Source organism: Atractosteus spatula, chromosome 2, assembly GCF_055471065.1.
Source record: "Atractosteus spatula isolate fAtrSpa1 chromosome 2, fAtrSpa1.hap1, whole genome shotgun sequence".
Taxonomy (NCBI): Eukaryota; Metazoa; Chordata; class Actinopteri; order Semionotiformes; family Lepisosteidae; genus Atractosteus; species Atractosteus spatula.
Window position 1 is genome coordinate 66,781,354 of NC_142707.1, and position 27,628 is coordinate 66,808,981.

General features: G+C 38.7%; 1 protein-coding gene across 2 annotated transcripts in view; it reads left to right on the forward strand.

Moving 5' to 3' along the window:
• Positions 1-27,628, forward strand: part of prkd3 (protein kinase D3) — a 105,237-nt gene that overhangs the window by 50,392 nt on the left and 27,217 nt on the right. For both annotated transcript variants that reach the window (XM_088909237.1, XM_088909238.1), the window contains exons 3-8: positions 10,750-10,888; positions 21,678-21,809; positions 23,175-23,332; positions 25,126-25,315; positions 26,069-26,146; positions 26,794-26,977. In XM_088909237.1, the coding sequence (XP_088765363.1) occupies positions 10,750-10,888; positions 21,678-21,809; positions 23,175-23,332; positions 25,126-25,315; positions 26,069-26,146; positions 26,794-26,977 (881 nt within the window). The remainder of the gene's footprint in view (positions 1-10,749; positions 10,889-21,677; positions 21,810-23,174; positions 23,333-25,125; positions 25,316-26,068; positions 26,147-26,793; positions 26,978-27,628) is intronic.

Below are 27,628 nucleotides of genomic sequence, written 5' to 3' on the forward strand. Positions count from 1 at the left end.
ACTTGTAACATTAAAACACACGTTCACTGGCTGTAGCAGTGTTTTTTGTAAAGTGTTTGAGAAATGCTGGCCTCTGAGACCTTAAATTTGAACAGATGTCATAATGAAGGATTTTAATCCGAGTCTTCAGTGGTCAGAAAGCTGGCGTGATCTACGCCAAACCTAACAATGAAACTGTCTGGAGGAAATGAATTTAAATTAACTTGGTGCGATTGATGAAATAGTTGCTGATGTTGAGACAAAGCTGTCCAGCCAGTTGATGTGCTGATTTCTTGGGGTTCTTCAAGAAAAACATTCTGTCCTTGTATGTTTTATCACTTTATCTCCAAGCTGTGATGTGAACAAAGGAATGCAAGAGGTCAGTTTAATCTAGATAATACAGTGAGTTGAACGTAATGGCACCTGCCTAAAATATTAAATTGCTTCGTATCTCTCAAAATATATTGTTAGGCCACAAATAGTTTAAACACAACCAGCATCCTCTTTCTGCGCTTCTCTTGAAATCCATGAAAATCCTACTGTGACCTAATTTAAATAACATCTTTACATTGCAGGGAGCTTTAAATAGTGTTCTATAATGCAATCAATTTAGCTTTTATAGAATGGATTGCAGGTTGTTTTCTGTTTAGCAGCAGCCAGGGATGTGGAAACTAACACTATGCAGGATATTGTAGTGGCAGTACATCAGTGTCTTTTTACAGTTCCTATTTAAATATGTCCGAAATGATATAAGGTCTCTGACAGGAAATCAAATATCAGATGACTAAAACTTCCTTGAGCTTTCAGGGGGAAACATGCCATGAAAGCTTCAAGATTCGGACTCTTGCACCAGTACCATATATGGTGTAGTTCAAAACCCTGGTACTGTACAGTACATACCCTCCATGCTGGGCCAAAACAAATACTGATCTCAGGAGTGTCTAAAACATGCTCAAACCTTTCGAAATGCGAAGGTCCAGATGTCATTGCATGAACGGCTGAGGATGATTTTTAATTTTTGTGGGTAGAACAGAATTTAAAAAAGGAAGCTTGTCATGTTTTTGTGTCTCTCATGCTCACAGACTGTTGTTTTACCATCCACTATCATAACAGCATCTTCCCCAGATACTCTAGCTCCTCCAGCTGGTGATGGACACAAGGACGGTCAAGGATGGTGCTTTTCCTATAGCTGCTGGTCCAGATGACATTGCTTGGACAGCTGTCTGAGCTGCGCTCGTGTGTGACATGGCCCACCAAGGGTCAGCACGTGATTGGAACTGTCTCTTCTCAGTGTGAGTGGAGAAGCCCTGATGTGCCTTCGTGAAAGGAAATGACTCAGTATCAACTCTGGTCACATCCTGACAGAGCTATAGAGTGTTTTTTTTTCTTTGTGAGCAGGATGTTTACCATCTTTTACCACAGCAGTACATTACTTACTTTTAACACTGTCGAACCCTGATTAACAAACACAGCAATTTCTGTATTATTAAATGTATTTAGTTATACAACTTGATGGTATTTGCAGGAATTCTGTTATTTTTTTACACTTTAATTAGGGAATTGGCCATAAGAATTTAGGATATGCGCATTTGGGTCTTGCTAGTTTTTTTTTTAATTGTCAACCATATGCGGATGTAAGCATATTTAGAGTTGGGGTTATGAATGTCCATTTCTAATTTCTGTACAACTGCAGTGGGCCAGCTGGAAGTTAAAGATACAGAGCTCTCTTTAGTTCCAGTCATTTCCGATTTTGGAACTTTCATACAGTTTTGACACTAGGTCTTGTTTCAGAATTTGTAGTCTGTTCTAGTCTAATGCAAAACTCATGTTACTATTCGGAAATGTACAGTATGGGTGTTAACTTGTAGTAACACCCGTAGTATACATGTATTTAACTAAGGGTGACCTTAGTTGATTAAATTCAACTCTGACCTTGCATAATGTGGCCTGCCTAGATTTTTACATCGATTCAGCTGCTAAAGTAAGTTGTGTCTTCTCCACTGGACTGGTGTATAGAGGAGCTGCAGGTGCATCAAGGCTCTGATGTGTCACCCAGGTGGGGGCTGTGCTTTCAGTAATGGGTGAAGACTGCCCCCTCCTATACTGTATGCAAAGCACTTTGGGATCCTTTGCAATGAAAAGTAGAATTGCAAAGTATTATTACGATTATAAGAACATGGGAAATATTTTGCAAAGTGCTTTTGAATGTATCTTTATGGACTGTACATAAATGAGAGTAATTCTGATCGTGCTAAACTATGAATGTGGTAGAATTAAAGTGACATTTTTGTTGGATTCGTTATCAGGATGTAATAGTCTTTTTTTTCTCCTGAATTATGTTTTATGTTTTAAGTAAATTTCAAATATTTGTCATTATCGAAATTAAATGGTTTGTGAAAATAAAAACACTGAAAAGATGTGAAAACTTTCAACTTACTGTACATAGTTCTTTTGATTTCCTGCAGGCTTGACTATCGCAGTTTCAGGTTGGTGATCAAGTGAGTTAAAAGATTTTTCTGGGTTCAGTAGTATTTTGGTTCTGGCCAGCACACTGTATCTGTAATCTGTAATGGCCAGTATCTGTAAACCTCAGGAAAGAGTTAATGTGAGGATGAGTCATTATATGTTTAATAAAACAGATGTTGTTTAGCCCTCAGGATGAATATAATATTCAGTCCTAATTATCTTTCCAAACATATTCAATTGTCTTCACCCTAGTATTTCATAGTTTTTCATCTTGTTAATCTCATGAACATGAAAAAAGGCCAATTTCCAATAAGATCCCTGAAATGAAAAGTGCAGATATCAGGAACATGTGTCAAGTTTCAAGAAATAAATGCCTTATACTTGGCTCGAAAGCAATATGTCAAGGGCAAAATAACCCAAGTTCTCTCCTTTGTTTCAAAAGCATAATAATTGATTGACTTTTACTACATACTTCCTGGGTGGTCAGTAAGTATACTGCATAGATTATGTTCAGACCATACAATGTACCCATTGGAGAAAATCAAATGTATTCTAATTGGGTTTACAATAATTGTAATTGTTTAGCAATTGTTTAGCACCATTCATCACGTTTATATATTTTAAAGCAATATTATGATTAATAATGACAATTAGTCTTTCTCATGATTTCTTAAAAAAGCAAAAGTTGCCAGTGAGATTTGAAGGTCCTGTCATTATAAGGTCCTGTACAAAACAAACTTTTTCACTTCACCACAAAACTCTTACAGCTGTAATACACTTAACAAGTGAGTTCACTTTTATTTATTAAGCACATTTCCAAACCTAAGGACGCTATATGTAGCAATAAAGAAAGACAAAAACAATGAAAGTACAATAAAAGTCTTTATTCTTTATTTGTCTCTCATAGAGTCTCATAGAGTCTGAGTGTTGCCTCAAAGTGGAGCAGCAACAGAAATAACGTGGTCACCAAAAGTCTGAGCTTTTGTCCTGGGTACAGGGAGCAAAGGACCAGCCTCTGCTGAAAGGAGCCTTCACCAGGAGTACAGAGACATATGATTGAGCCAGATTTTCTAAGGCTTTAAAAGTCAGTAACAAGATCGTATATTGAATATGTGACTTCATACTGTAGGCAACCCAAGTCGAGACTTGCAGTAAGTGTAGGAATGATATGCTGCCGGGGTCCGGTGTGAGTTAGACGTTAAGCTGAAGAGTTTTAGATATATTACAACTTAATGAGCAGAGTGTTAGGAAGCCCTATTGAGTAAAGGGTTGCAGAAAGTAAGCATTGATGTTCTAAATGCATGTATCTGTCCCTCAGCATCAGACATTGAAGTTGCCTAACGCAGGCAATATTTCTAAGGTGAAAAAAATATGTCTTATCTTTGAAGATTCTAGGCAGTAAGATTCTAGGTTTAGGCATAGTCAATATTGATTTAGAAAGGTCTTGCTTAAATTTAAGGGATGACTTATTATAATATGTCATTATTATACTATACTTGCACTTGTGTTCTACTTAAATTGATACATGTATTCAGAATCTTAAAAGACAGACAAAGTCAACGAGCAGTGTGACACAAACCAGACGGTTCAGGTGAAAACTGTGGTAGTGCATTTAACATCAAGACAGGAGGCTCCTCTTTATCCATAGAGTTGCAGGAGTCTGGAACAAGCTTTACAGCTGTTTTGTTGAGGCTGATACCCTGATGTCTTTCAAGAAACTTAGCTACTAACAACCAAACACTGACCCAGGTATGTGGATCAGAAAACACTGTCAAAGCCGCAAAATAAATACTAGAAGATGTAGAAAAGTGCAAGAAGTTACATGGGAGTATCAACATAAAACTATAATTGTAATATGGGAAAGTCAGCTTGAAGAGCCTACTTATGAGAATGACGTAGTTGTTTACGTAGACACATCCATTTTCTTCTTCTAGACAATGTGGGGAAGCAGTAAATCTTCTAGATGTGGTAGGGAAGCAATAAAAAGACAAACAGAGTGTTGGGACAGCTACACGTGTGGAATTTACATAAAGGGATGATAGGTTAGAATTGCATAACACACTCATTTAGAATATTGTGCATAATTTAGGTCATCATGGTACAGAAATGATATTGCTCTGGAATCCTCTCAGAGAAGAGTGACTACAGACATTCCTAGGCTCAAAGGAGTGTCCTGTACCGACCTGATAAAAAAGAACAGCTTTCTAGTTTTTCAACTGGTTTGATAGATCAATAAGTTATGTCTACAGGTATTAAAACATAGCATTTCCCAAGTGCAAACGATGCAGTTTTTTTTTTTGCACAAATGCTTGCTTTCAAAAATCAAAGAAGAAAGCACACCCAAAGGTGTTGAGGTGCTGTCTGGCGGGACATGAGCAGAACGTACAGTACACTCTGTCCAGTACATTTTTTAATTCAATTACTTCGTTGTGTTGGCATACAGCAGCCTTCTTTGGGGCTTACTTTTACAACAAATAATTCCATTAGATCAAAGTGATTATTGACATTGGGCCATTTCATTGTCTGCGTGCATGGCACAGTTCTACGTCATGTGATCTGCTGTACACTGCCATTGTCATGGCACATCCGCTCCCCCACCTGATAGCATTATTCTGTGCACGTCATTGGTTTGGAGATACTGTATGTACAGTAAGTCGCCATCACCGACTTTCAAGTTTAATCACAACATCAGTCACAACTCTTTGTTGTGATTTACAAACTTACAGGTAGCTTTCATTTCTCAACAGTTTTATCAGTAATATTTGGACTTGACAAAAATTAAAATGTTATTCAAGTATATAATAGACTTTGAAAATAATTGTTAATGTTTAAATCATTTTAATAATCACCATATTGGAGGCTCTTGCTAGTTTACATTTTTGTACCTCTACAAGTACGGTATATTTCATGTTTTGGAAATTGTTAATTTAAATAAAATAATAATAGAAAAGTAATTTTGTTTTCAGAGAACATTTTCCGAGTAGGGCGGCACGGTGTCTCTGTGGTTAGCATTACTGTCTCGCAGTGCTGGGCCCTTGGGTCCAGTTCTTGGGGTGCTGTTTGTTTGCATGTTCTCTCCTTGTTTGTGTGAGTTTCCTCTGGAAGCTCCAGTTTCCTCCAACAGTCCAAAGACATACTGGCAGGTTCATTGACTTCTGTAAAAAGTGGCCCTGGTGTGAGTGTGTGCCCTGTGTTGGACTGGCGTCCTGTCCAGGATGTAATCTGCCTTGCGCCCAGTGCTTCCTGGGTTAGACTTCAGGCGAGCGTGATCCTGAACTGGAAATGCAGTTAATTAAAGTGATGATAATTTTCTGAATATATATATATATTTATTTTTGATAGTTCCACCATATACTGTATAGTAAAAATAAGAAAATACATTCAAAGATCAATAATTGTTAAGGAGAGGGAGCTGTGTAATTTTAGAATCATTTTTAATATGACTACAGATGATGTTGCTGCATGTATTTTGTAATGAACCGGTTTCCTCAAAGGTGTCATGTTAGGATCTGTGTCATTATGGTGAATGGGTGTATGTTTTAACAGTCTACATTAATTTAGAATAAGAGAGACAGAAAACGGATGTAGGACAGGTTACAAATAGAGGAGGCCATATGTTCTGCGTACCTCTTTTGGTTTCGGATTGATCTGAGAAACTCGTACAGTCAGTCCTGAATCCATGCAAGAAAAAAAACGATAATTTATATGAAATACATTAATGATATGATATGTAAAGTCTAATTCTGTGCTATTTAAATTACTTTATCCTTCAAATACCCACACTAAGTATAACATAACATTGTTAGAGCTTTGTAACAATTTGAAAACAATGAGTTCCAGTTTAGCCAGCTACAGATGAACGCACAGACAGGTAAACACAGAGGATAAAAGGGAGTTTTCTAGCAAATTACTCTGGTTAATCATAATAATAAGTAACCATTCAACATAAAGGAAGACAGGATGAAAAAAAGGAATTAGAGCAGGGAAAAAAGAGACAAAGAGGAGATGGAATGGAAGAAGCCAGAGAGAGGCAGACAGAAGAAGCACTATTACCCTTCTCTTGTCTAAGTTTGTACCAGGCGAGAGGACCTTGTTCTGATTAGTCTTGGAGACCAGATTCTGGCTAAGTAACATGAACCTTGTTTTAGAGAGTTTGCTGTCCTGTTTATTATTAGGAAATCATGAATTTCTTTATTGGTGAATCCTCAGGCTAAATACGTTCTTTCCTAGCTGGTGATGGATTTTAAGAATGCGGGGATGTCCACTCACTCTTAGACATCCAGGTTATAGGAAGGGAGATTTACCCCTGGGTCACATCTCTTGTCGGCCTGTCAAGGTATTGTATAGCATTTCAGGTTAAAGGGTTAGCATTCAGGACCGTCAGGTTACATGGTGGCATCGTAGTTAATAATAGCAGCGACAGAAGTGGTAATAGTCTTTTGTTTTATATATTTATCTAGAATAAGCTATTGCTGTTCAGCTGTTAGCTCATTTATCTCTGCCTAAGCTGCATGAGCCATTTCTGTCTGGGTTCAGATCAATATGTGGTACTAAAACAGCTTTTGTTTGGGTAACAAATGATTTACTGACAACTGCAGACTCTGTTTGTTTCTGTCAGTTTTTCTCCTTCTGGACCTCATTACTAACTTTGATACTGTTGATCATACCATCTTGCTGAATAGATAAGATGGTTGTTGACATTACTGGAACTGCTTTATTGAGGTTCAAATCTTATCTGATAGTAAACAATTTGTTCATATCTGCCTCTGGTCTCACATATGGTGCTTTGCAGGACTGTACCTTTGGTCCCATTCTTTTTAATATCTGCATGTTACCATTGAGTCAGATGGCATCAGGTTTGACTTCTGTTCTGTTGACACACAATTGTATGTTTGCATGAAGTCTGACATTAATCAAATTCTATCTCCCTTGTCACACTACTTGAAAGGAGCTAAAAAGTGGATGTAATCCATTTTTTACATCCAACAATTCGGGTATTATGCCTATTGCTTGTACTTATTGGATCCACAGCTGTGCCAACTTTAGTTTGACTGTTGATGGTGTTGGAATTAGTCCAGGGGCTCAGGGCCGGTATCTTTGTATCATCTTTGATCAGAGGCTCGTGTCTGAAGCTCGTGCTTGCCGTGTCGTGAAGGTGTCTTTTCAGCTGTGTAGCACTGGCCATGCCCATTCATGTGTATCCCAAATGGATGTAGAGAAGCGAATGCAATTTGAGACAGGCCAGCAATAGTGAGGATAGTGGTTCCAGCTGACCATCCACTAGAGGTCATTAGGGTCTCTATTTCTATATACAGTCACATGCACTGTATTTGATAAATTAGTGAACTTGCGAAGGGATGAAAGCCACATTCATTTAGTTCAGTTTTGTATATAAAGGGAGTGATGGTGGTAGTTGGTGGTCTTTGGGGCGAAGATAAGATTGTGGCTGAATGAAGAGACGTTGCACAGTATTCTAGTATCTTGCTGTTTGTTGTGAATTTCCATCTGCTCAGGCCTGTGCAGAGGAAGGCCTGTCAAATGCTTGTTTGTTTTCTTCAGGCTTGATTGTTCTAATGCAGTGCACACTAGTGTGTTCAAACATTCTTAATGTTTTGAATATCACCTGTTTGAGTTTCCTTTCAGCGGCTCACTGAGCATTTCAGATTAAAATTTGATACGTTTCTGTCCACCTTCCAGGGCTTGAATGCTTTGTCTCCTGACTAGTTTGGAATTGTTAAGCTCCTCTGCACACCTGCTTGTCATCTGTGCTCCTCGGACTCCCTCCTTCTATGCAGAATAAAACGAGGCTCTGAATACTGTGAGGCCTTTCTTTCTGTCCTGCTGCTCCAAGACTCTGGGATCTCCCATCCATACCAGGTCTTGCAAGTCAGTCAACACCGTCCAGTCCGGTGTTAACATTTGTGTATACTTTCATTTCTGTTCCGTGTATTGTATTGTATTAATTATTTTTATACTTTGTTCAGTGCTTTTACCTTAGACTTATTTTATTGTTAGGCATTTTTACATGGTGTCATGAAAGGTGCTAATTAAAATATTATAAAGCCCTTTTTTAATGAGACAGCCTCTCAAGGCAGTTTAAGTTAAAACATTTGATACAAATTTAGGCAACTACAATTCAATTACAATATTTTTTTAAATTTTAACACTGTAAATCAGCCAGAATTAAAAGCTAGTGTCTGAATTCTTTTTTAAGCAGGATTTAGAAGACCTGACAGAATTGAATGGAATGAAATGGACTGTGATATACTGTAATTCCAATAAAACAGCAGCCGCTACTTATGGAGTAACAGTTGACATAGCCAAGAACCAAATCATTCAAGGCCTTAAAGGTAAACCATAATATTATTTTACATTTTATTCTGAAAACCACAGTAAGAAAGTTGAATAAACAGGGCTAGTACTGTATATATCAGACATTTCAGTTCTCGTTAAAGTGGGATCTTTGGAAATTTGAACCTATTGCAGCTTGGTAAAGAACATGTTTGGATACACCAGCCAGCGCTGTGTCTCAAAACTCGAGCCAGGAAGCAATGAACGCATGCGTTGTAGTCCCCGCATCAGGTTATCGCTGTTGTCTCTCATCATTTTTAGTACAAGCAAGTAAGTGACACCCGAATCACCATGTTTATGTTCATTTTCAGCATATGGAGCATCAGTTTATGAGATGCATATGAAGGTTGGTTAGGGGGAACTCTTTGTGTTTTAGTCCAGCTCTTGGCTTCATGCTGGATTGCCTGTCTTCCCGTGTTTCCATTTGTTGTGTATAGAGATGCTGCCATGTGAGCCTCACCGAATAAATAGCCATAGGGTATTGGGAAACAGGCCAATATCAATAGCTGCTGCCCAAATAAAGCATCTCAACACTAGCCATAAGAGGTGCTTTGATTTTTAAAAACACTGTTGCACAGCAAAAAAGACAGTTTTTTACATGGAAACTATATTGAAGTCTAAAGTGAATTAACACGAATGTGAATGTCTCATGAGAGTACAGGTTTTCAAAAGTGACAGCATGTTCCTAAAAGTTACTGCTTGTACTGCAAATAGTTACTCATTGCTTGGGACCGGTGGTCCAGATGAGTTTCCATTGTCTGGAGTCTGAAGACATCACCTTTGCATTAACAGAGGTTGACCTCTAAGGCCTTTTATGTGCTTATATATAAGGAACACACATGCCTTAAGATATGGGTGGATGCTCCACATATCAAATTGTTTGTCTGCTGAATGCAATTATTTCTTTTATTTTGATTTATTGCGATACATTTTTTTAAGCTGAGACACTTAAAATTTTAAAAAGGTTTTGCCAGCTCAAAATCATAACTGATAGCGCTATACAGGCGGGTGTACATTTTAGATATCAGCTTCTTTCAGTTCAAAGATACCATTTATCATGTTTTTAGACTTGGTGTGTAACCTTTGTATTACACACTGTATGATTTTTACTGTGTATGATCTTTACTTTGAGGTCTGTACCAAAGTGTGGTTTCAAAGTTTTATGGTATTGTGTGCTGGTAATGGACAGATATGCCTAAGAGTTGAAGAAATGCATTTTCCTTCATTTTTCTTGTTTAAAGCAGACTAATGCGAATCTGTTGTAATGGCAGTTTTTAATTCATGGTGTCTTCAGCACTAGATATCTTTTGGTAGAGAGATGTAAAGTGTAAAACTGTGAAACCATGCTGGTCTCTCTTAACCAAGCTCTTCTTTTGACCAGCATTTCTGTGGGCTGAGGTTTTACTGAGAGATGTGTTTTGCCAAATTAAGAGTTTCTTGTTGTTGTCTGACCTTCTTGGGTTGGCTAAGTTGTGTTTCATTTGAATATTCTGAACAAAAAAAAGACTTGTGGTTAGACAATACAGTCCGTAAGAGATTGTGTTGAGCTTTTGTTTCTTCTGAAACCACCTTTGTGGTGCTGACAATGACTCTTCATGCTGTGGTTTACATCTTGCTAGAGTACATATTAACCCAGTATATAATTTTACTATTTTCATTAATGACATGACATGAGCTGGTTTGCCAGCTTCCTATTTGCCATTGCTGGATGTTGGCACGACTGTGCCGACTGGCAGGACCGTAAAGGCAAATCCTTTTCAATTTTAGAAAGCGGAGGGTTGTTATTTCTTCAGGAGAATGGGTGCCAGTAACATGTGGCAAGTTTGAGAGAGACTCTGCATGTGTGGACGTGACCGATGTGCAACACATTAAAGGCCGTTTCTGTAGGAAAAGGAAAAGTGGGCTCTTTAAATGTGGACCGAATGTTCCTAATTGCTGTTTTCTTGATTTCAGTTCCCAGAGTGCGGCTTCTTTGGCATGTATGACAAGATCCTGCTGTTTCGTCATGACCTGAACTCGGAAAACATCTTGCAGCGGCTGACCTCAGCCGATGACATTCACGAAGGAGACCTGATCGAGGTTGTCCTTTCTGGTGAGTACAGCATTACCGGTCTTGTGCACGGTCCTGCAGTGAGGCCTTGATTCTGTGTCCTTTGCTTTTTGTGCTAATAGCCACTTCAGCATCCCCAGCTAAAGCAAGTTAAAGCTTCTCATTTTGGCTGTTGATTTGTAATGGAGAAGAAGTGTGCAGACATTAATGCTTTCTGCCCTTTGATAACTTGGGTTGAATCATTGTATCTGCATCATCAAATTGGCCTTGACGTTAAATGCTGTACCTCTGTATTTTTTCATTTGTCCGTATCTCGTCTTCTGGTTTTATTGTATTTCTGTAATACCTCTGTAATGAGTTGGAGAGAATGAACTATTATTGTCTGAATCATCTCAAGAAAAATGAAAAAGAATAATTATTCTTTTAAGTCCACCATTAATGTTTCCCTTGAACACTCTTTATAGACATCCTTTTCAAACACAGTCCTAATTATTTGCTCATTGTGAACACATTTGTACTTTACAAATCCAGTGCAATTAACACCGTTTCCAAAGCTGTATTTGGAAAAAGTTTTTTTTCTGCATCTGATTGGCTGTAAATAATTACTTCAATTTTGCCTGAGATAGGTTTTCTTATAAGAGTGTAGTCCCAGATTCCAAATGGTTTTGCAGTTGTTTTTTTTTGCTGACTTGTTATCAAGGTAACGCAAATAAGTTGCAGTAATTATTTCTGTTTTGAAGAACTTCAATTAGAAGCTTTCACTGTTTGGTTTTGGATTTCCTTCTAGGGTAAAAGATGAATATTTAACATTTTGGGATATTTCTTGAACTTCCCTGGCCTATATACTATAAATCTGTAAGGTAAAGGAATGTGAAGTAACATAAACAGATGTCTGCATCTTACAAATGTTGATTGCCAGGCAATGCATGGTTCTCTGGGGTTGTGCAAATTGTCTTCCTTCTCAGCATTTCTTGAACAGGATACTTTCAGTCTCCATGGTCTGTTTTGCAGGCTTGTTATGTCCATCTGTTTTTCTGATTTTCACAAGAGACAGGTATCCCTTTCTGGCTATTGTTTTCAAATCAACTTCCAGATTTGGATCCAGCGGTCATCTCAAACCTCTGTAACTTTACCTATTCCCGCTTCAGTTTTCAAGTGTTGGCCATTTCCATATGCTTTTTGTGTTGTGTGATTAAGGGTGTTGTTGATGTTGCAGATTCTGCTGGCAGAAAACAAGCCATTCCTGCAAAAGTCTGTTCTTCTCAGAGACATTGAAGCTAAGGGTTGTTTAGTGATCTTTCTGTACTCCGCACAAGCCAGTGCGAAATATAATTGAAAGAGTATTCCATATCATAATACAAGCCAAGGACTTTTTACAGCAAGAAAATCTGTTGAAAGACATATCTTGCCAGTTTATAGTTGTCTGTATTGGTTACCAATAACATGTTAAAGTTTATTTTCTGCTATTTGTCCAGATTTTGTAAGTGGCAGTTTCTAGTTTAACATTTCTTAAAATGTGGAGTTTGCTCACTAATTTTTCAAATGAGACAATGATCCCTGTATATCACAAGCAACTTTGTGTTTAATATATTTAGATGTGCAATATAAAGAATTAATAAATGCAGTTCTTCCAGGAGAATTGAAGAAATTTCAGTAAGACTGTACATCAGGAAATTATGACAACTCTGGGTTTAGCACAGGTTTACAATCAAGATTATGCTTTTGTTTTATATATTTAATATGTATTAGTATTCAATTGATTATAAAGTAATTTGTTAGATGAACGATAAGCATAGATTAACTTTCCATCAGCAGATTCACGATTAATCCTTTTTGAGAGTATGTGTGCGGTGTATATTTCTGAATTTGGCAAAGAATATCCTGTTTCCACCTTGTGACCATTTGTGCTTCATAGAAAGAAAAGTGAAGAGATTGGGAGTAGTCTGAAATGGCAGAGTTTCGGGTGTGCTGCCACAAAGAGTAGTCTGATTTAAAAGAGTGAACTGCAATGTTAGGTGCAGTCTTCTGTTATATTAAGACAGGGTGGCTCCCAAAGTCCAGGCTGTGGGCCTGCCTTGTGCCCTGTATTTCAGGCCAGGCTCCGGGTGGCAGCAGCTCATACTAAGAATAAGCAGCTTTCTGATGAGGGCTGGACCCTCCTAAAGAGACAGCCCAGGAGCGGCAGTCAGAGCTTCTCATTTCTGTTCAGAAGTATTATTGGTGGTCATTCATTAGGCTACAGCTTGTTTAAATATACATATCTTTCTTTCCAGTTATAGAACCTAAAATTGAAACAAAATATTTTTGTCTGGAATACATAATATTGTATAAATCACCTTGCAGACTGTAGACCCAGACTGAGAAGGTGCTAGCCTGTCTACAGCCTTGCCCTGCGAGGCACAGCAAGATGAAATCAGTTCCTTTGGAACTGTTGCACACAGTAAGTGTGTCTGTGCACTTTTTCGTCTTTCGGCTCGACTGGGTTATTTGTTAGAGCTCAGGCAGTACAGTATGTGTGAACGGTAAAGAACAACAGGTTCTGGTCACTTGCAGCGCTGGTCAGGCCTGGTTTCTTTTCTGACTCTGAACACTCGGGACCACTTCTTTACACAGGAGCTCTCCTCGAGCAAGACATACCATCAGAGTTAGAATCAGAGCTTATTTATTTCATTCTCCATCCAATTAAATGTAATTTCATATCTGTGCTTTGGCCCTGTTTATGCTGTGTACCTTACTACAAAGTCCCTTAAACAATTGCTTAAATATATGGAAATATAGATTTAAGCTTGTTTATGTTCTTATAAACCTTTAAAAGTGTCTTATTGAAGCATATAACACGAAAGCTTTGCACAAGCCCTTTGCACAAAGGAATAGGTGGGAGCCCGTATTGTTTTGAAAATGGAAGAGAAGATAAATGCATCAGCATTTCAAGCTTTAAAATGGAAGCATTAGAGCCTCTCCCCAACAAATATAATGTACACTAGGTTTTAAATGTATGGTCTCTATATATTTGCTATACAGTATATATCCAATGTATATGACTATGTGTAGTATATGCGCGTCTTCATGCTTTTTTGGTTCTCTGCTGGTTGAAACATTAGAGGTTATTCACTTCTTTTCTGCAAAATGCTTAATTTCCTCTAGCTATCTTAGATTTCTTTGCAGCTGGTTGTGTTTTTTTCTTACCTGAATGTCTTCACATGTATGTGCCATACATAATGGATGAGGGCATGAGTAAAAATGTGAAGATTAACCGATCAGGCTTTTCACAGATTTTGTGTCAAATAAAGACAAGGGCAGTTTTTAAAAAAAAACAACAACCCAGAAACAAAGATTGTTGTCGGGTACAAGAACTAAATAGAAAGGTCACCATCTAGTGGTGTCCAAGGGGAGGGGCGGCGAATATCTTTACCTTTTCAGGTCATGCATGTTCACCATCACCTAACAGGGATCCTGCAACACACAGTACTATAGGTACAACCCATAACTGTACTGAAAGCAGATTAAGAAATGAGTTACAGTGGCTGATACACTGGAAAAATGAATGATACCACCAATAACTCCAGACCTCATGAAGATAACTCAGAAAATAATAAATGTTCTGAGTAAAACAAAATCTTGGGTAGATTGTTTTTTTTTTAACAATTTCTTCCTTTTGCAGTATAAATGATGTGACTCTCAAAATAATTAATAAAGGATAAAGGAAAGATGAAAGGACATTGAAGAGCTGCTGACAGTCATGATCTCTAGTCCAAATGAAGAATGTATTTGTATAGCTTTAACACAGTGGTTATTTGGAAGCATTTGGCATGTGATTTAAATACACATTTGTAAAGATAATGATGTGGAATATAGTAAAAAAAAATGTTGTTTCTTTTCTAAATGTAAGTATTTTGAGAAGCTATCCTTGAACAGCATTGTGAACCCTCCTATTTTCGCCAGAGTAATGGTGCTTAAACAGCTTGAGCAGCGTCTTTGTGTGATGCAGCTGTTCCAGCTCTTAAGAATAACGTTAAATTGAAGTTTAAAGGTGGGACAGATTCAGTAGCTTCTGGCAGCTGGGGCCCTCTCATGCAGTTTATTTTTTCAGTCTCCATGTTCACTTTGGCTTCCACCTTGCTGCACATTAGTGACAGTAGGAAAACATCACATTCACCCACAGCTGCTCAATCACTGTATTCCTCTTGTGCATTTTACAAACTGTGCATAGATGCAGGTCCAACTTATATTTTCTTTCCTTAAACAGTAATGGGCTGAGCCTGCTCTTGCTTAACGTGAATGTATAGCACAGATAACACTCTCTACCCCCCTCGCTGAAGTAAGACTCGTAGTTGTGCTGTTCGATATTGGATTGATGGGATTTCTGCGTTCACCAAGTCATGTCATGAAGAGGTTTTTCAACTCCACAGACGTCTGTTGTGGTTACATCTCAGCGAAGACAGGTGTTTAACTCTCAAACAGCACCCAAACGGCAGCAAATTCGAACGTATTTTTTTTGCGTTTGAAATGAATAACTTCCTGAACACAGTGACCACACTAGGCCGTACGTCAGCCCACTTCCTTCGCTTCTTACCGTGTCTGGTTTTGGTGCAGAGATCTTGAAGCAAACAAAATATTTCAGGTTGTGCTCTGACTGTTCTTGCTCTTTTGCAAATGGCATGAATAAAAATGAACTCGTTTTTTTGTGCTTTTTACCTACAAATATGCTCTGGCGGTGTTCATTTATGGGATTTTTTTTGTCTGCTTTGTTTTGAGCAAAAAGGTCTTCGTCCTCAGGGTCAGCATTTGTTTCCCCCTAAACTAAGAAAATAAAAAAATACTTTCTAGTATAGCCAGGGAGTTTCTTGTTGACATTTATTCGTTTTTTACTAATTGCACATAAATAAGAATTTTAGAAGAACAGCATTAAGTAGGATATTGACTCAAAACATTTGTCCTCAGTGTTTAGCTTTGTTTATTGACAACTCTGATAAGAGTATGGTACCAGCAGAGGACTGTAGGACAGTGCTTCAAAACTTCAACCACTAAGTTGTTTACGGAAACAAAGTGGTTTCTATCCTCAGGAAAACCTGCAAAGAACTTGGACCAGGCATGTTGGAAGGCCTACGAGTGGTGTCCTGCAGGTTTAAATTAACCCATTGCCTAAGGCTGATGTGTAAAAAGTTGTTTTTACCAGCCTTCACATCTATGATGTCTATCGTCACCAATGAATTTTTTTGTGAGTGCTACAATACTAGCATAAGATGTAAAAAAGTTTTTAGACTATTTTGTCTCTCTTGACAGATGTTATTTATTTGTGGGAAACATTGTATGTACTGAGGTACAGTAGGTTAGCCATTCTTAAAATAGAAATAGGCGTTTGTAAAGCAGGTTAAGTATTTTCTTTTGTTTTAGTATGTCCTGTATGTTATCCCTAATGCCAGGTTTTGTAAATGTTTTGGTTGATTGAGTTCTAAAAGCTTTCTCTGTAGGTGTTAGATCATTGTAAAGCCAGATGGCTTCCTCTGATCACTAGAACATCTATTATGATCTTAAGGAAGTGACGAAATCTTTGTGAGCTCCCCCCCCCACAACGATTCCTGCAATAAAATTCCTCAGGATACGCTGCTGTGCAAAAATCACATTGTTATACTTTGTTCACTCAGTGTTTTTCCATCTTTATGAAGAAACAATTCTACGTTGATCATCTACCTCAATTCTATCCACTTTATTTAAGCTGATAGGTCTGTTTTTTTTCGATGCAAAAAGTAAGCCTTTTAATTTCGTGGAAGTGTCCAGAGGAACAAATACCTCTAAAGAGTAGGAACACCTTGATCGTTTGATGGGTAAATGAGATAAGACGCTGTAACCCTTCGTGTTGGCTGTTATGGCAAGGTGGCATTATACAGAGCTCTGCCATAAGCCACATGAGGGCACTGAGGCACCATCCAGCTCGTGTCACACTAAGAGGGGCACAGAGCATTCACAGAGGTTGCTCTTTCTCGTTCACTCCACTTCAGGCACACAGCTGATGTTCTCAGGTGCAGTTAGCTCTGTCCTGTCTTCCCTTCTCTGCCAGGTCACCCCTCCTGTTGCTCTTCTGCTACTCCTTTCTCAGCTACTGCTCAGCTAGTGGAGAAAGTGGCATGGCTCGCTCTACTAACAGATGTATTTGGCCTGGCAAAACCTCTTTCAGTCCTCTCTCTGTCTCTTGGGATGTCTTAGAGGGGCATTATTGCGCACAATGGCTGCCTTTTTTTTATTTATAGCCTCAGCTCACTGGTGCTCCCTCCCAAAAAAAAGCCCACCACAAACTCCTCCATGAAGCAGTGCTTTCTCCGTCTACCCTGTTTTCCCCACTGTGTAGCATCCGTAGGCTCTCCTCATTCCTTTTCCTCAGAACAGCGTTTTCCTAACCTGATAGGGCCCTAGTTTGTCATGACTGGTTCTATTTGGCCAGGGACATACAGCTGTACAACAACTGACTTCTCTTGCTTGATCTAGGCTTCTCTGGGACATGAGAGTACTCTTTACAGTAACTGACTAGAATAATCCTTCATTCTTCCACTGAGTGTAGGTGGAGACTAATGTGTTCTTCACTCGGAGACCACTAAATACTTTCACAGGAATGTGGAACACCTGTGAGTGATTAGGAGTTCTTCACCAGATATTTCTCACTAATTTCTCTCTTGGAAATATTGTTTACTTTTGAGTATTGAACAGAATTTGAACATTCTGATCAATGTGAACTGCATGTTGCTGAATGGCAAGATTGAGGTCTTCTTTCTCAATGTAAGCTGTATTAATAGTCAAAATTTTTGTAATAGTAGGAAACACTAGCAGAAGCTTTAAGAGAATTGTTGAGGCTAATAACACGTATATATACTATAATAATCCTTGATTGTGTCTAAGATGTCTGAGACATTTAGACATCAGGGTATAAAAAGAACATTTGGCACAAAATTAGGACAAAACCCTTACTGGTTCTTTAAAGTATCCCACAAGACTCGTCCAGAGTTGTCCACAAAACTCGGAATCCTTTGTTTTTCCTGTGTTTCCTTTGTTCACTGGGGTTCCTCCTCGTTGGTGACACTCTCTGCGGAGGGATATTGGGGTCGTGTGGCTGAGTGGCTTGCCTCTGAAACCTGCTGGGTGTCTGTGAGCTTTCAGTGTTGCATCTTTGGCCTAGTTGAGGCAAGTCTGCTGTGAGTGATGGACAGCTCATCAGTCTGGACAATGTAGAGAAAAGGCATGTTGACTAGTGATTGGTGATTACAGTTTGGGGAGGCTTTTCTGTGGTGATTCCGAATGTAAAAAGCATGTTTTCACAGCTCCTCACCGATTGGTCCTTCTTTGCATCATGAGCAGTGAATAATTCAGTTGAAAGTATGGATGATAAACGGGCAGCCACACATTCCTTTTGTACAACGTTTCAAGAAAATAGACAGCACTTGAACCTGGAAAACATATTTCCAAGAATCAATGGCTGTCGGACAATACTGTGTCAAAGCGATCCATCACGTTTACTCTTTAGCCATCTGAAACCTCGAGTGAATATAAATCAGGTGTTCCAGCAGACTTGTTAACATAATCCTCCATCCATAGTCTATATGGTGATTTGTTTTAAGGCTAGCCTGAGGTATCCAAATTATTGTTGGCAGGTGATATGTTTTCACATTGTGTTTTACAGAAGGTTCTCCAAAAGAGCATCATAAATCAGGTTGTTTAGGACAGTGTAATGTCTGAAATGGGCTGGAATGCCTCAGCTCTAAAGGCAATGCGTACTGCAGTGAATGCTTTGCCAATAATTTGTACTTAGCAGTGGCAACTGTGTTGAAAGTTTGATTCTCTGCAGAGGATGTAGTTCAAATCTCCAAAAGACCCTGTGTGTACACCTCGTGAAATTGTTTTTAGAGTTCACTGTCCAGAGCTAGATGTCTGTTAAAATGAATAAATGAAAAGCAAACAAAATTAAACTGCAGATGCAGAACTATTGTAATATATGTAAGTATTATGTGGGTTTAATTAGAGGAAATATAAATACTGGAACTGTAAACCTTCTTTAATCAAAATCTTTGGCTTACACTGTCCAAAAATTAGTTTCTGAGAGACTCAAGTTCAATCAATACATAAGACATTTTTAAATGACAATTAATCAGGATGATTAATCACACTAGACTAATAGAAGAGTAATTATAAATGTGTTCAGAATGATGATGGAACACTTTAAAATATGAATTACTAAATTTCAGGGCATGGTTGTCTAAACACCTTCCACATTTATCAAGTATTTTTAAAAGTAGCTGGCAAGTATTCTTAACAAAGAAAAACAGGTAGTGTTTATAAGTCTTATAGGTAGTGCAACAATATTTTCAGTCTTTTGGGAATTAACTGCACAAGATTTTCTTTTTGCTGACTTATAAAGCAAGATGTCAGTGCTGTGTATTGTATAGGATATGAGTAGAAATATCACCCTGATGGCATAAATATCAAATTGACTGTAAATGAAGCCACTGTGGTACAAAGCAGTATTTTGTAATGGTACAAAGTGCTTGTACTGTACACTAGTCAGACTAAAGTTTCTGTGGAATGCCTGTATGGCACATGTCCATTGCTACAGGGAGTTTGTGTTCTGTTTATCCAAACAGTGGAGAAAGTGGGCTCTCGTTGTTTGTGCCTTTAGATCAGGTTACTGTTGGTACACTAAGAATGACTTTTGAATTTTTACAAATTGGTATGCTTAACACTTATTTGAATTCCTGTGAAGTATGGTGATCTACCAGGTAGAGTTTTCATCATTTTGGGATTCGAAGCATTCCTTTCAGATATCCTGCTGAATTGCCAATCTCTGCTGCAGGAAATATAAAGTGTGTTTTATTAAAAAGTAATAAAAAGTGTGCGTTTTTTGACAGAGTAACATTTATTTGGGTATGGGAGTATAGACTTAATAAGATAGTTTTTTTTCCTCCTCTTGATAAATATACTGTATATGTTTTTAAAAGAAATTATAATGAATGCTTTCCTCATATATGAACTCACAGAAAATTCCAATACAGCAGTGATAGCCAAATGTTGTCCTGGAGAAAAAAAACAAATTACACCCTTTGCATAAATAATTAACTGGTGGAACGTAATGGATCCCAAAATACATTTACACTTAAGGATTAAATATATCATATTACAAATTCCTTAAATTATCCATGTCCCAAATAAAATGTAAATAAAATTCTTATATAGATGAAGATCCAAATAAGTGCCAAAAAATGGTTGTAATGTATTGTCAGACATGTTTCAAATGAGTTAGGTGACAAGGGTTGTGCTGAGCTGTTTCAAGTTACCGTAGGTGTGGTGAATCCACTTTTATTTCTCGTCGCAGAGATGGAGCAGAATATTGAATATCAATCCCTCATACATCTCCAGCACCTTTCCTATTCTCATGCTTTGCTGCCTCCTGGACCCTGAACAGGAGGAGAAACCAAACATGAATGTGATTAAAAATAAATAATTGCCTTCTGCTTCGTGCAAGTGAAACTACAGAACGGAAAATCAGCAAAGGACAAAAACAGCACGACCTTGTGAAAGTGCACAAGCTGCAATTTTTTAAAACCTGTTTGGATGCTGCAATTGTTCTTTTCCCCATTACTAATAAAGTGAATGTACAATGAAGTTATTGACTTCATCAGTCGTATGCTGCTTCAAATATTTTCGTCATATTTTAAGGGATCCCTGATCACAAATGTGACTCGCTTACAAGTTAGTGATGGAAATTTCAATTTGGAATCAGCTATGAGTAGAAAAAAAATGGTCCAGTCACCATTATTGAGGATTTTCAAAGTTTCAGGTCCTTGGCGAAGAACATCCCAGAGGCAGAGAAAACCTCACCCCCCACTTTCTCATGTCTCTTAAAACACAGCTGTGTACACGTGAGCACTGATCTCTGGTATCGCAACGCCCTCCTCCGGTGCCACAGTGTAACTGCGTTAGGCAGCGGGTTTCATGATGCTCACCGCTTCTACTGTGCATGCAATATTCCATTTAGTCATGAAAACAGGTTAGAAATCTAAAATTGAAGTCTTGTATATTACGAGATTTGGTATGGTGATCAATGGGAAACGGTTACGGTATGTTGACCAGTGACATCACCAAAGTGGATTCATTTTTTGTGGTAAAGTCACACAATCTGGCATTAAAAAAATGTCAGTGTCAGCTTCATGATTTTCTGGGACAGTGGGAATCCTACTGTGAAATTAAACGAAAGCACTTCCAAGAGGCAGTAATATTTTGGTGTAGAAACAGGATGGTGTGAAAGCAATTAAATTAGCAATGAACAGAGAAACTACTGTTTTGTATGCTATTAAACAGCATGTTGCTCAGATCAAGAAGACCAATGTTATTTACGGTGTTTAGTGTGCATAATATTGCCATTTAGGTCATTTTGGCCAAAAATTCAACTTTTTTGCTCCTATGTTCATTCCCAGTTTCTGTGTTCTTTTGCTCATTCAGTGGGAGACCTTCAATTGCTCAAGACCTGCAGGAGATTTGTGGAATGTGCTGTCTTTACATTGTGCTTGAACACATCACAGAAAATGTTACAGCTCTGTGAATTCTCTACACTTTGATAGCTTAGTGATGACGGAAAGTGAGCAGGGCAGATTTATAGTGAGTTTGTTTAGCTCTTTGTACGTTTGTCATCTCAGCGCATGGAACAGTCTCACTAATTCAGCCTTTCTCTTTCTTTTTATAATTTCTTTCCATTTAGTTTGGATCTACTTTTTTAACCCTTTTGTATTATTTCTGTATGAGTTTCCCATTTATTTTTTTAAGTATTTTTAAGTTTTGTTTTGAATTCCAGCTTTAGCTACAGTCGAAGACTTTCAGATCCGACCACATGCCCTCTTTGTGCATTCTTACAAAGCCCCTACCTTCTGTGATTACTGTGGAGAGATGCTCTGGGGCCTCGTCCGACAGGGCCTGAAATGTGAAGGTAGGTTGCTTTGTGTGGTTGGTCTTGATCCATTTTGTTTTGCACGCTGTGCCAGAATTTAAACAAAGCATAGGCGTTAAATGTTTATCCGAACTTAAAAAGAAAATCCAACATCAATTTCTGTAATCCTGTTTGAGGAGAAAATTAAAGCACGTAGTATTATTCTGCAGGATGTGCCTTCCTGCTATTTGTAAAGGATTTCTTTGAAGCTAAGATTTTAGTCTTTGAATGGATCTTTAGCGTGTTACAGCAAAGAGCAGAGAGAGCCATGAAATGGTGTTTAATCTCCAACTACGCAAGTTTTTTTGATCTCCTATTATGGGTCGATTTGCCCAGACTGCAAAATGTAAAATGTAGGTAAGACTATTAGATAATATTAAATGTCATGTGTATTTTTAAAGTGTACAATTATTTATGTTTCAAATGTAAATAAGGTCAAATGGATTAGTTGAAGGATGAACAAAACTGTCTTTAATGAAACAGTTCCATTGTTCCAAAAGTAGATGGCTATACTTCTGTGTCTTTTACAAATATTTACAGTGGTGTATGAAATCACTTCTGTTAACTTAGTTCTCTAACTTTGGTCTGTGAGAACCCCAATCCAGTATGTCTTCTAAATGAATTTAATTTTTCAAAGTCTTTAGATATTGACACTTCACTGGTTACCTAGAAAACTGCCCTTGGTACTGCCCAGGAGCAGGGTTGAAGATGCCTGGTTTACAAAGTGTAGGTAGAGCCATCTAGTGGAGGCGAGTGGGAATTAATGTGTACAGTTGGGCAACATCTCCAAAAACTAATATATGGGCAGGGTGGGGTTCTGCCACAATTATGTTTCCCATGGGCTGTGTTAAAAGAGAGAGCAAATTGCTAGTTTCATTGATCTTTCATATAATTGCATAAAACATGTTGACAGCAGGATCACCTCCTTTTGCCTCCTGATCTCACAGCTCTCAGAATCGACTCAAGGTAAACCAGGTAGTTGCTCTCAGTGGTGTGGCTGGATCAGTAGGTGGCGCTCTTCCGTTTGCTCCAGAAATTCAGATATGGTTACCGAGGAAGCCATAGGAGGTGCTGTCCTTTGGGTGAGGGTTTAAAAAAAAAAGTTTCTGACTTACTTGGTCATTAAACCTCCCTTGGCACTGTCTGAAAGAGTAGTGCTCTGGCTACCTTCCACTCCGGAATGAACAACCTGGCCTCCCTGAAGCTCCCTGTTAACTCAACCGGTGAAGTCATTCCAGCTCTGCTGGACAGTGAGGCCATGTGTCACCCAGATGGGCTTTGCACTTCAGTCATGGATGAAGCAGGTTCGCTCCATATGAAAAATCGCTGCACGAAATGCGATTAATTTGTTTTCAAATCTTTTAGGATGTGGGCTGAACTACCACAAGCGCTGTGCATTTAAAATACCAAACAACTGCAGTGGAGTGAGGAAGAGACGACTCTCCAATGTGTCCTTACCAGGCCCTGGGCTATCTGTCCCCAGACCCATCCCAATTGAACATGCCACAGTGCCTATTGAGGAGGTAAGGAGCTCAGAGGCAAAGGATTATGGTTATCACTTTTCACCTCCAGAAATTGTTTGGAATTTTATCTCTTTTGCCAGTATTGGCTGTCTTAAACCATGGGAGGGTTTCCTCATAAAATATGTTGCAAAGCCCAGATGAGACATCTAATAGGAGTCATGTCAAGGTGACTTCACACTTTTATGGTAACTTAAGGAACTGATGACACCTGAAACTGAAATATTTCAGTACACACAATACATTTCCAGGGTCATGTGGTGTACCACCTGGGGGCGTGCCGCGTACTGCAGTTTGAGAACCACGGTTTTAGACCATTGGTTGCTCCTGACCTTCACTTCTGTACCCAGACCAGACTTCGTTGTTTTCATTCTATATACAGAAGCACAACGCAGGTCGTGTGAAATCTTCTACTGAAATATTCATCAATTTGTTTTTACCAAAATATTGATAAGTGATAGGTATTGTCTTATGTTTAAAATATGAGAGAGGTTACATACAAGAGGCCATTCGGCCCAAAGATGACCTGGTTTTTTTTAAAAACCTTTCTTTCAGATTCTTATCATTGAATTGATGTCTGAAAGCATGTTCATTTTAAGCCTCTAGTATATTGTTTCAGAAAGTTCACTGTTCACTGAGCTGCAGATTCATCATGCAGTAATGATGAATGCTGTTCAAGCTATTGAAAGCAATTCAGAAAGATTGCTTGAAAGCTTTTTTCTGTAGTCCAATATATTTATACAGTGTTTTATTTTGGCCATCTCTTTTGAGTGTTTCGTGAAATACCGGAATTTTAAATGTCACAGACAATTGAGTTTCAAAACAACATTGACCATTTTGGCTCCCACTCTGCTTATGTAACGTCCTTTATATAAGCTGTGTTTACAGACCTTTCCAATGCAGTGTGCTCTTTTGTTTTCTTATTTTACAGAAGCTCAGTGGAAATATAATAAACAAAATTAAGTTAAGACTGAGCTAATTCTTTCCCTCTTCATGTTTCCACTTTTTTGGTGAGGGGAACCGTGAGATTTTAATTATCTGTGCCAACAGGGCAATCACTGCCAGTCTTGTCTTAAAACATTTTGTTTTGTGATTGCAAATATGAATTGACCAAAAATTTTACAGAACACTTATTGGTATGGAAATGCAGAATGTTGCTATTTTACATCATTACTGCTTTGGTCTTCTTGTGTAGTTCATGCATGTCTGCAGAAACATGGGTTAACTCAGATTGGTCTATATCTTGTCGAACTGTGAAATAAATTCAACTTTGCAATGGGTTTTTTAGGTATGGCAATTCAGGTGATGTGGAGACTAGGTAAATTTGAAGCAGCAGCAATAAGCTTATTTGATATACTTTAGCACCTTTAAAAGTGTTTTTGCAGTGTACTTAACTGTAAGAAAAAAGGCAGTCAATGAAAGAAAACACAGAGAAGCCGGATTACACAGAATAAAGGATTTGAATACAGCAGGAAAGCAAAGGGGCAGAAACAGAACCGGTTAAATAAAAGCTCTTCTAATGAAGAACGTTTTGGGTCTTGATCTGAAGGAGCTCAGGCAAGGTGATTCGGATATCCTTAGGGATGTCATCAGAATTCCAGAGCTTTGGTGTGTCCGACCACAGAAAGAGAAGGTTCTGTCACCCGTAGAGTCTTGGGACCCCTGGATGGTTCATGAACTGAATTCCAGCCATCGCAAGCGAGACAAGGGGCTCGCCGTGGTGTTTGAACTGGATGGGGTCTGGGAGCCCTGCTCTTGACCGTGGGACGCCCCACTCTCCCCCCTCCTCCCCGCAGCGCTCTCACCAGGAGGCCGGGAAGCGGATCCCCTCGTGGAGCGGACGCCCCATCTGGATGGAGAAGATGGTCCTGGGCCGGGTGAAGGTGCCTCACACCTTTGTCATCCACTCGTACACACGGCCAACCATCTGCCAGTACTGCAAGCGCCTGCTCAAGGGGCTCTTCCGCCAGGGCATGCAGTGCAAAGGTAGGACGGAGGGAAAGAATGGGGCGGAGCGGTGGCTCTGTGGTTCAGGATCTGCGCCTGTGGCTGAAAGGTTGCCGGTTTGAATCCCGCAGCTGGCAGAGGAATCCTGCTCCATTGGGCCCCTGAGCAAGGCCCTTAACCCCAGCTGCTCCAGGGGCGCCGTATAATTGGCAGACCCTGCACTCTGACCCCAAGCTTCTCTCCCTGTCTGTGTGTCTCATGGAGAACAAGCTGGGGTATGCGAAAAGACAAATTCCTAATGCAAGAAATATTGTATGGCCAATAAAGTGATCTACAGTATCTAAGAAGAGCTCTGTGCCTTGTGAACCCCAGGTGTGGAGAGGAAGACTTCAAAGTGGCATTTAATAATGAAACAGACCGGTATTGTGGGTTCTAGGGATCATTTTAACAAGGAAACAGAAACTTTCAAACCTTTTTTGTTCTAGTGCAAGACTGTCACAGAGCTTTTACTCTCATAAAGACATTTTCTATTTGTTAGGAGTTTTTAATATTTTTAACATTTTCAGTCACTGTTCAGATATATGCCATTTTTTTTCCCAAGTCTGACAGGACCGATTAATATCTTGTTAGGAATAACTACTTTAGATACATAAGTCTATTTTGACATTTTATGTTTTATTTATGTTTATTGTCTGTAGTTAGAAGCATTCTTAGCTTTCCTTGCCTTTTTAATCACTTTGAAAATGTTTTTTTTTATTGTAACCTGTTTTTTTTCTGTTATTTTCTTTACAGACTGTAAGTTTAACTGTCACAAGCGATGTTCCTCTAAAGTACCGAGAGACTGTCTTGGTGAAGTTGTCTTTAATGGAGGCAAGTATATTTGTCATTCTCTAGTATCTAAAAACGACCACATGAGCTTAGCACGATTTTATAAAGGAAAGTGCTGCTTAAAATGTACAGTATTGTACTTACTGCACCTGTGAGTATTTAATAAGACTTTCCACCTTAAATATACCTGTTTTTGTTCCAATACATTTATAACAATACCTTTGTTTAAATAATTGTAATACATATTCATTCAAGCATTTTTATAAATTTACTCAGTTCTACCAAGCTGTATAGACAGCTAAGTAAAGCTTTCTAATAGAACAGCTGAAAGGCACTAAACCTTTCTTCACTTTAAGCAGTGGTTAATACACCGACTATTGGTAAAAAAGTATTGAATTAGGAGTTCTCACATTGTAAATAAACAAGCTTCAGGTTTGTGTGCCCCTGAATCTGTTTAAATGGAGTTGCGAATTCTGTTTTGTTGTTTTCGTAACAACGTGGTAGAGGTTTGTTATCTTTGAGTTCTGTTTAAATCTGCTTTGCTGTTCCTGAGCTGAGCTGGTAGAGAGCATCACCCAAGACGCACAAGAGCCATCCGTGTTCTCCGGGTATCTGTATCTGGAACTGCGTGTCCGCACTCCAGTACCAGGAACGGCAGCTGGATTTCATTCTGGATATTCTCCCTCCAGAGCCGGCCAGCCCGGGGCCCGACTCGGAAATGACCATGGAGGTGGACAGCAGTGACATCAACAGCGATGGCAGCCGGGGCCTGGATGACCCCGAGGAGCCTTCCACTCCAGACGACAAGCTCTTCTTCATAGACCACTCCTACCTGGACGGAGAGAAGGACGATGAATCCATTAAAATAATCAGGTATAACAGAAACATACTGTAGATAGAGCATTGAGTGCTGCTTGTGTGAACTTTGTGTCTGCATACGTCGTACAACAGTATATAAGGTGAACTCCAGGCAGGGAAAAAACCATAACCTTTGCCTGTACTGGAAGTTTTTGATTCAAATACAGTTAAAAACTTTTTAAAAATTTAACTTAAGTTTGACAAAAAATGGCTACAGAAGAATGTTTTCATGAAAATACAGAAGAATCATTTTCATTTTGTTTAGGGGAAAAAATAACAGTAAGCATCTTTCTATCTACATAATCTGTTCATGTTGACTTATCATCTTACTCAGAAGGACAGAAGGTAGCGAACTGCAAAGTGTAAGAGAATGTTGACCAGCATGGTTATGATGTCAAGTCAAGTTACATTTTTACACTAATGTGAAAATTGAACTATTACATATAAATGTTCAATTGAAAAATAACCTTAATTGATTCCACACCTTCAAAACCTGCCTCATAAATTGTATTTATGGCCGAGGCTGAGTTTTCTAAAAAGGCAATGACAAGAAACCAGGGTACGAATTGGCATGAAGGTTACCAGACCGGTTTATTGCTTTTCACATGTCTTCAATTCATTTGTGAACTGCAGTTTGATTCTCTGCATATACAGTGGCTTGCAAAA